Raw genomic sequence first — 9,621 nt, 5'->3', positions numbered from 1 at the left:
GTTGTTCCTGTTTCACATGCACCTGTTTTTTGTTCATGATGCTGTATAGAGACATTGGAGACAAGTGCATTTGAAGATGACCAGGAGGAAGGTTCACATAACCCTCTGGAGGATTATTTTGACAGCTCTTTGACTGCAGAAGAAAGTAAGTATGATCATGTGATCTTTTGATAAGTTATAAAGACTCAGGGTTAGGCTTCAGCCAATATGCCCTCAGTAAGATTATCGCAGCTTTCAAGCCTTCTTAATATAAGGGACATTTTAGATGTGAAATCCGGTCAGTCTAATAGATGTATTTAATAGTTGTATTTACTGTACCACTTTGTTTGGCATTTGCTCTGTGAAGCACAAACAACACAGGAAACAAACTCACTGGTGAGCAACAGAATGCGCAATCCCCAAGCAAGAAAAAAGTAGAAAAAAACTTTCCAAATTTCAGCATGAGTGATTATAAATACTACTTGATCAGTAACAGGTGAGAACTTTTCAGACAGAAATGTGATTGTGTTAAATGATTGTGCTTCTTTAAAGGTAAAGGCACAGACCTGGTTTACACATGTTATCTTAGTAATGACCTGTCTGAAGCATCGTTTTTCTGTCTGCTAACCCCTGTATATGAAAATTCCTTTTGAGAAGTCTAATTGCAGAGTCCTGGTATTGGGTGTAGGTATTGTAGATATAATGCATCACTGGAACCTTGGTAATAATGCTGATTCATCTGAAATACCTCTCAAAAGGGTTAAATTTTTCAAGTCTGTGTAATTTGGTGCTTGATGACTTGGAATGACTTTGACCCTCCTAACTGCTGTGACAGGATGCTCTTCTTACAGAATATCCGGGGTCCATTTGTGTGAAAGAAGCCCAAGAAGATTCAGGGAAGGATTTTTTGGCTGTTCCTGCAGGGGTTTGCTGGGGGAAATGGCACTCCCCTACCTTCTTCTTGCGCACCTGTATGGAAGGCAGTCACAGTGCTGTAGTTTAACAGTCCCTAGGGAGAAGGAGGAGTAGTCAGTGCTGCTGAAAACACTATGCAACAAAGGCAATGAGACAAGTCTCACAGGAGAGGTGATCAGAGTGATCAGAGGCTCTGTAGTGAGTAGGCATAGTGCCTGGTGCCATTTCTGCTTAGGCATACAACCCCTCTATGCTCGTTCCTTCCAGCATCTCTCAAGCTGCACAAACTGTGACTCAGCCCTAAATATTTTACTTGGCTTCTTTACAAGCACACCTGTATGTTTTGAAATGCATCAGATCTATTTGGTCCATAACAAATCAACTGGAGGCATTCGATGTTTTAAACAAAGGGGTGTGAAAAGACCACACTGTCCAGTTGATATAGGTGTGGCAGCAAAACCCTGACTGTGGACACAGCCTTACCAATAGCAGAGGGCTTTTGTTGCCTAAGCTTATGGTGGTGTAGCTACAGATGGTAAACTCCCTCCTGCTGGCATATGCCATATCTGCCCTAGGGTCTGTGCCTGCATAGTGTAGACTAGCCCTTGGGAATACAATTGAGTTCCACTTCTAGAGAAATGTGTTGGGAAATGGTGTGATTAATGCAAAACCTGGACACCTGCTTTGTGAAAGAGATCAGTAAAGATGAAAGAAAATGTTTGTCTGTTTAGTCCAGCACTACTGTATAATTTGAATTTGGTTGGCTTGGAGAGTTGATTTTTTTTCCTTCTGTGTGTTGTTTTATTAGAGAGAGAACGGAAAAGCACTTCAGAATATGCAATCAATAGAACCCTATCAAGAAATCTATCAAGAACCCTATCAAGAAATCTATCAATTCATATGTCACGTTTGTCTTTTGCATCACGTTTAAGCGAACTGGAGCAGGGAATCCTGAGCGATGCAGGTCGCATAGTCCGAGTGAGTCTACTGCATTTTACTTTTGTTCTGCTCCTGGGCTTCATAAACATGATTTTTTCAGGCAAACTTACATAGTAGTCAGAATGTTTCCTTGAGCAGTATAAAAAACACGATACAGGTGCACAATTCTCCATCTGAGACCAATGATTACCAGTGTTTGTCAAGCCTTTGGCAGTGGTTTGTGTCTGCTGGTTCAGAGAAAAATGATCATCCTTTCTCTGTTTACTTGACAAATTGTGCAGTTTTGAATCCTGATGGTTACAGTGGATGCTACATACTGCACCATTTGCCCTCTGAGGTGTTTGCACAAAGTAGACACCAAAGTTATAGTTAATTCTAGTCAATGAATATAAATACTGTGGGAAAGGGGCACAAGGCATTTGACCACGGGCTGTTTACTGTTTTACCTGACTAAGGCAGTCAGGATGGACTCTATTTGAGTTCATTTAATTAGCTTTGTTGTATGAGTTCGTCTTTTCCTGAACTCTATCATTTTTCCTTCTACCTGAGTGATGGGGAATGTGCTTATGTGTTCCTTGAAGGCAACATTCATTGCTATCATGCTTTTCTCTCATTTGAAACAGTCTCTTCTAAATGTCTTGATAGTTTTTTAGCCTTCATTGGTTGTTCCCAAACTGGAATATTTGTGCTCCTACCTCCATGACTTTTTAAAAATGTTGTTTTTGTTTTGGTGCTTCAGTTGGGCCAGTAACACAGAGAAAGTGAAGGAACAGCTGTAATTGATTCTGTACCGTTGCTAGAAAAACAGATCTGTCGTGGAAATTGCTTAAGAAACTCTTGCATTTCATTATATGGCATGTCGTTTTTCTTTTGTTTCAGAAAATCATCAAACAGAAAGTTTCCAACCTGTATTTTCATCTGGCTCTTGATGAAATCCCTGAAGAGTTTCTACAAGATGATATTATATTCTTTCTTAGGGATACAAGAGGTATTGTTCATGGATAAATTACAGCCGAACATTTTAAATGGTTACGTTAAGAAAACACTTAATCTAGGACAGAGGCTCCCAAACTTTTTCTTATTGCATACCCCCTTCCAGATTTACCAACTGCCAAATGCTCCACCAGCATTTGTTTTCTAGTCTAACCCCTTAAATGCCAATTATTATTATAATGAAAATTAAATTTCTCCTGTGTACCCCCCAGGGATGTATTGTGTATGCTCAGGGTTTCGTGTACCACAGTTTGGAAACCGCTGATCTAGGAAATGATGATGATTGGGATATTGGACAATGCATATCCAGCATGGCCAGGCGGGGATGTTCTCAAAGTGGGATTATGAGCCAGAAACTTCTGACTTGGGATCCTGGTTTTTAACATTAACCCTGTGGAAAGTCATGTACTCTGTCTGTGTTAATCTTTCCATTTTATAGATGGTGATCATCCTTTGTTCTTTGAAGATGAAAAGCTGTATATGAAAGTTACACTGCTCCTAAATCTCTTATGTGGGCTGGGAATGTTTACATGGGCCCAATTTTAATAAATAGTAGCAGTATGTAAAACACAGGTCTTATATTGACAGTTAAGACTTTATCCTAAAGCCACTGACTGTCTATTCCAAACTGTAGGAACCCTAAATCTAGCCATTGTGTGGTCCAAAATCCTGACCCTGTCTTGGTGGCCCAAAATGTAATCCTAGACTGAGGTTGCCAAATAGCTCTCACTGGGCGCATCTACATGAGATGCTAAATGCTCAGTAGACTAATTCTACTGCACATCGGTATGTCACGGCAAAAACCATGCTATTTTGGTAATGTGCAGTAGAATTAATCTCCTGTGCATTAGTGTCACTAAAAAAGCATGTGCTGGTGCTACTGCAAAGTAGCACTAGTTACTGCACATTAAGTTAATACTTGTTATTACAGGTACTAAATGTGCAGTAACACTGGAGCATTAATGCACGTGTAGATGTGCCCACCGTAACCTAAATGATGCATCCAGCTAGCCTCAAACCTGCCCCCCCACAAACAACTGGGACTAATCCTAACCCTAAACCAGAGTCAGAGAATGGCTTCAATCCATGTCCGAAGGCTCCCAGAAGTTCTATCATTGGAGGTCACCAAGTGGCCCTTGATAAACTATTTTTATTGCAAATTGTTTTCATTTAAATTTTTCTTAAAAAAACCTGAAACATTGTTTTTGTCAAGTTTCACAATTTACAGCAAAAAGGTTGGTCATTCTTCAGCCAGTTCAGTGGAAGATTCTCTTCTTTCCTCTGAAGAGTAAGCAAGAGATTAAAACAGGGCCTCCACCCAGCACTGAGCCACCCTGTAGTTGAACAATAACACTTGATCACAAATGTCCTTTTCTTGAAATCCATCTCATCTACTTCTGCTGCTTTTCAAGGGCATTTGTAGTCTTTTCAAGCTGAGAATTAACTCATTTCAAATGCAATTTGTTAGTAGCTATATTGAACTTTTCAGATGGCTAACATGGAATTGTTTTTTTATGCATCACCTCCACGAGCTTTCATTGCTGATTTCTGTACCAAATAATTGATTTTACCCTAATTATTTGTTTTTCTGTCTAGAAACAATAACTGAACCTAATGACATAACCGAAGCTAATGAAGTTCTGCCTGAAATGCTAGAGTTTGGCCTACTGAATGGGCACACTCTCTTGATGCTGAAAAACATTTTTGCACAGGTATAGGTATTGCTGTTTTTGTGTATGGACTCTTCTGGTGTTTTTATTAGAGGTTTAGTATTCTATTTTATTTATTAGAGGTTTAGTATTAATTTAGTATTCTGTTGACCAAATTGTCAGGGTACAGTAGATGCTAGTCAGGTTCCCCAGTACTGAGTACATATGAAATGTTTAATTGGGATTTCCTTTCAGGATTTTGTGAAGGGATCTGGCAGGAGCCATAACTGGGATAGTATGGTTCCAGTGTGAGAGAAGTTTGGGGACATAATAAAAAGCCTTTATTTTGTATACAAGAGGAAGTTGAGAGTGAAGGAAGCTTTCAAGTAAGGAAGGGCGACAAAACATGAATTTGCGATGGGGATATTACTCCTCATAATTGAAAAAAGATTAAAAAAATGCATAAAGAAATGAGACAAAAAGAAATAAAAGAATCATCGAAAAATAGGACTGGAAAAGACCTCAGGAAGTCACCTAGCCAACCCCTTTCTCAAGGCAGGAACATCCCCATCATCATCCCAGCACCTTGTTAGCTGTATCTTAGTTTTTGCTGTGGCCTTTCCAATTTTCTTCTTATATGCTTGCCTTATCCTCTTATGCTTGTACTTATTTATATGGTCACATATTTTTTGTAAGATTCCTTTTCCATCTGTGGTAGATCAGAACTTCCAAAGGTTTGTTCACCATACAGTTAACATTGGGGCTGGTTGTTGATCTTTTAGAGTTGTCAATAACATCCTGTATATCACATGTCTGCATTTCAGGTTTTCTTGCCTGCTTTGTCCCATAATCAATTTGAAGCTGAGTCATCTGCCTTTACTCCAGACACTGAAAATGCAGACATGGAACACAAGCATTTAACTGAGGCTGACCTGGCTGCAAAACAGGAAGAGCATCTAGCAGCATCCCAGAGTTTTCAGATAATGAGGAATGAGTTCTTAATGAACATGCAAAAATTTCTAAGCCACATTCAACGGACAATACAACAGATTGAAGGCAAGTATTTCTCCCCACCCTAGCTCCCACAGAATCCTACTCTGATTTTACAGTATGCGATGGTGGAAAGGAATTAATCCCTGAATAGGCATGCTCAACTTGTGGTTCTGGAATTACAAGTAGCTCCTGGAAAGATTCAAAGGTTAATCATTGTTTTTCTTTTATGGTGACAAGAGCATTGTGTGTTTCTTAAGACAGGGGTTTTCAACTGGGGGTACTTGAGAAGGCCCCAGGGGGTATGTGGTGGTAGCGGTACAGAGAAGCGGTGGTACTCAGGAAGCATGTTACCACACGCTGCTGCCGGTAGGTACCTCCTGCTGCCTCACGCCGTCACCGTGTGCCACCACCGGGGGACCCCCCTCCCTTGCTTGTCAACCGGCTGCTGGGGACCACCCCCTCTCCCTCCAGCTCATCAGCCAGCTGCAGTTCATGAGGGGTACCCACCAGAAGGGGTACACTCATTAAAAAAGGTTGAAAACCCCTGGCTTAAGACATTTGGAACAGCATGGGGCAAAAGGACCAGATCTGTCATGAAAATCCTTTCAAATAGCCAGGAGCATAAGGGTGGGCAGAGAGCACCAACAAACCTCACTTGCTTTCCAGCAATCAAATGGAGTGGGGGAAATGGAGAGGAGAACATATGAATTGCCAGATGATATCAGACCTTTGGGCTGTTTAGGTCAGTGCCCCATTTCTGGCAGTGGCCAGCTCCAGATGCCTTAGAGGAAGCTGTAAATAAGTGAAGCTGTAAACGAAACTGTAAATACCCTGGGAGGTAGTTGTGGGATAATGTGAAGACTTTGGGTTCAGCCCTGACACATGAGTGTTTTTAAAAATTGTTTTCAAGACCTCTTAGTGTTCATAATTCTGAGCCAGTTGGTAATTTTTAGTCCAAGTTACTGATGGTGTGAGCAGCAGGCATGCCAGCTATCTTCATACATGATGGAATGAGAAGAAAAAGAAGGTAGTGAAAATAAAATGGCTATTTTTGTTGCATTTGCTTTCAACAGGAGAGATTAAACTGGATATGCCCACTATAAATCTAGATGCAGAGGTGGATGAACTTGCTGCAAATGCAGAAGTAGTTGAAAAACTGGAACACTGTGCAATGACCTGGCTAACATTAATATCAACAGCTGTTGAAGAACAGCTGAAGAAAGTCCCACAGGTAACACGGCTAATAACCTCAGAGTACTATAGAAGACAATTCAACAGTGTACTGAAACTTTTTCCCAAGACCAGTCTGCGTTCAGCTTTAATTTCTCGACATAACTGATTGCCCAAGGGGTCAGATTTTCATCCGTTAACTAATATAAAACAAACCAAAGGTAGCGAAAGAACTCCATGGTTCCTGAGTAGTGGAGTATAAAACCACTCACTTTCAAGATGTCAGTGCACATCTTCCCCAATTATGAAAAGTTGTCTTCAACTGACATTGCTGCTTGATTATCTCTGTTTGGTTATCTCTGTAAAGTGAGTTTTGTGATCTCAGTCTGCTGATGCAATTAGTACTCATTGCTCACATCTACACATACAATTAGCACATAGCAATAAACTCTGGCAGCTTTTGTACCTGCGCTCAGGACTGCAGTATGTTAAGCCCAGGCAGGGGCCCCCAGGCATCAGCCTGTCAACCTGGGGCTGCTCCGACCCGACTCAGCGTGCTGTGGAGTGGCTGTCTGGGGCACGAGGGAGTCAATGTCGGACTAGCTGGGGCACCCATGCAGAACTGTCATCCAGGGCCCCGAGCAGCCGGGCTGGCAGCACTGAGGGTTCAGGGAAGGTGGCGCGGCGCTGCCTAGCACCCTTGGGCCCCGCAGATCTGGCTCAGGGTGGGTCGGGACCACCTGGGAGCTCTGGCACAAGCTGCCCCTGGGCTCACAGGTCCCTATGGATCCCCAGTCCGGGTCCCTGGGGAACAGTGGTGATCATGGCTCTGCTTCCTGTGGCTCTGTGGAGGCAGCTGCTGCCAGTGGGTGAGGGCAGGGTCCCCACAGAGCCCCCTCCCGCAACTCTTGGCCTGTGACGTGCAGCATGTCCAGCCCCAGCCCAGTGCTGACAGAGCCTGAGCCACACCCAGTGACACCACCACCCTCCTCCCTGCGCCACTCGGGCTCCTGCCAGGACCCTCACGGAGCCACTGGACCTGCTGGGCCCCAGCAGGAGCCCAGGCAGCATGGGGAGGAGATTGGCAGCTATGTCCGGTTTGGTGGCGGTGGCAGTGCTGGGCACAGCTTGGGTTCTGTCAGTTCTGGGATGGGGCTGGGTGTGCGGCATGGCGCAGGCCAGGGGCTGCGGGAGGTGGCTTTGCAGGAATCCCACCCCCACCTGCTGGCATCAGCTGCCTCTGTTACCACCACTCCCTGGGGGCCTGGACTGGGGATGCACGGGGACCCATGGGCTCGGAGGCAGCTCATGCCGGAGTTCCAAGGTGGTCCCAGACCGCCCCAAGCCTAAGCCACGGTGGCTCTGTGCGGGTCCCAGCAGGATGCGGGCCCCAGGTGGTTGCAACAGGAAGGCGGAAGGACACACCCACCCACAATCCCAATCCAGGGCCCTGAGCAGCCGGGTTGGCAGCACCAGGGGTTTGGGGAAGGCAGCCCAGGGCTGGTTGGGGCCACTTGGGACCTGATGAGCAAGTAAGTGGGGAAGTTTGGACCCAGGGCCAGGGCCAGGGCTAGGGCTGGAGTAGCTGTCCCTAGCCTGGGCTGCCCACAGCTGCTGCTGCTGGGGCAAGGGCAGGATGAGCCCTCTGGTGCTGGGGCCATGCTCATGTGGGGCGTGCGCCTTGGGCCCAGGGCAGCTCCACAGAGATCCTGCTTAGATTGGGCATCCTGCCAGGGCATGCGGGGGGCCCCTCCCTCCTGGGCTTCAGATACCCCTGTGGGCAACCCGTCCTTCCAGGGCTCCAACCCCACCCCCCGGACAACCAAAGTACTGGCCTAATTTTGCATAATTTTGAGTTTTTCTGTGCATAATTGTGAGTTTTTAGCTGTGCCCAGCTAAATTGCAATATATTGTGACTAATTTTTTTAACTGCGCTACTAATCACAATCAAATTTTTTAATCGTTTGACAGACCTAAAATATATATATAAAAGAAAAATGTAAATGGAATCCTTATCTTGGCCATATCTTTTGAGTCTTTGTAACACAGACTTGGATAATGAATTCTGCCCTTTCAGATGCACCATTATTTGCTATCCCACAATGAGTGAAAGCAAAACGATAACTCTAAATAATAGTAAAAATGACAGGGACATTCCATTTTAATGTAGCACTAATTTTTCCCTGGAAACATCATCAATATTAAAAAAATTCCCATTGTAAAATGTAATTCTGCACACCATTATACATAAAGATAACTTTAGGGATTACAAGCAATGGGCCTGCTCATGTACATTAAATTACTCATGTACATAAACAGTTGTAAGATTGTGGCTGTAGCCTTCTGCCTGCATGAACCCAGCTGACTTCAGAAGTCTGATAATGCTGGATGTATTTTACACTTGGAGCCTGTATTGGTAAATATTTCTTCTTAGGAGAGTGCTATGTATTTCAGAAAGTTCTCATGCCTGTATTATGTAGAAGTACTTCCAAAGCAACCTTGTTTAATTCTCTGAGGATATTGAAACAAAAGGTTTAACAAATGCCATCTTGGTCATAATTTTCTCTCTGTTGCCTGGAGAGTTCAAATATCTTGTCTTGATTGTTGCCATCTGCAGGGAAACGGCCCACTGGCAGAAATTGACCTGTGGCGTGAAAGAAATGCAACTTTAAGTGCTCTCCATGAACAAATAAAGCTGCCATTAGTGAAAAAAGTCTTGGCAGTACTGAAAGAAGCTGAATCTGGACTTAATGAAAACTTGCAGTTGGTCCTAAATATACTTAACAAACACCATGTAGAAGCTGCGGATAATGTCAGGTTTCTTTCAACTCTGGAGCGCCATTTGAAGGTATATTTATCTAATGATACTTTGGAAAGAGATGCCAGTGTTTGCTTCAATCCCATTCTATTAATGAAACAAAGACTGGTGATTTTTATCTTTTTCTCATCTTTTAATCAATAATAACAATACAGCATTATTTGC

At 43.5% G+C, this 9,621-nt stretch overlaps 1 protein-coding gene across 1 annotated transcript in view; it reads left to right on the top strand.

The window, feature by feature from the left end:
* The window catches only part of DNAH10 (dynein axonemal heavy chain 10), a gene marked incomplete at its 5' end in the record, with an annotated part of 81,641 nt that overhangs the window by 1,113 nt on the left and 70,907 nt on the right, over positions 1–9,621 (top strand). Inside the window, 7 exons of the mRNA XM_014518122.2 lie at positions 50–145; positions 1,703–1,872; positions 2,713–2,821; positions 4,423–4,538; positions 5,300–5,531; positions 6,542–6,699; positions 9,256–9,486. Of these exons, the coding sequence (XP_014373608.2) occupies positions 50–145; positions 1,703–1,872; positions 2,713–2,821; positions 4,423–4,538; positions 5,300–5,531; positions 6,542–6,699; positions 9,256–9,486 (1,112 nt within the window). The remainder of the gene's footprint in view (positions 1–49; positions 146–1,702; positions 1,873–2,712; positions 2,822–4,422; positions 4,539–5,299; positions 5,532–6,541; positions 6,700–9,255; positions 9,487–9,621) is intronic.

Source organism: Alligator sinensis, unplaced genomic scaffold (genome assembly GCF_000455745.1).
Source record: "Alligator sinensis unplaced genomic scaffold, ASM45574v1 scaffold628_2, whole genome shotgun sequence".
NCBI lineage: Eukaryota > Metazoa > Chordata > Crocodylia > Alligatoridae > Alligator > Alligator sinensis.
Note: the sequence above shows the minus strand (reverse complement) of the source record. Positions and strands in the feature narration are given on the sequence as shown.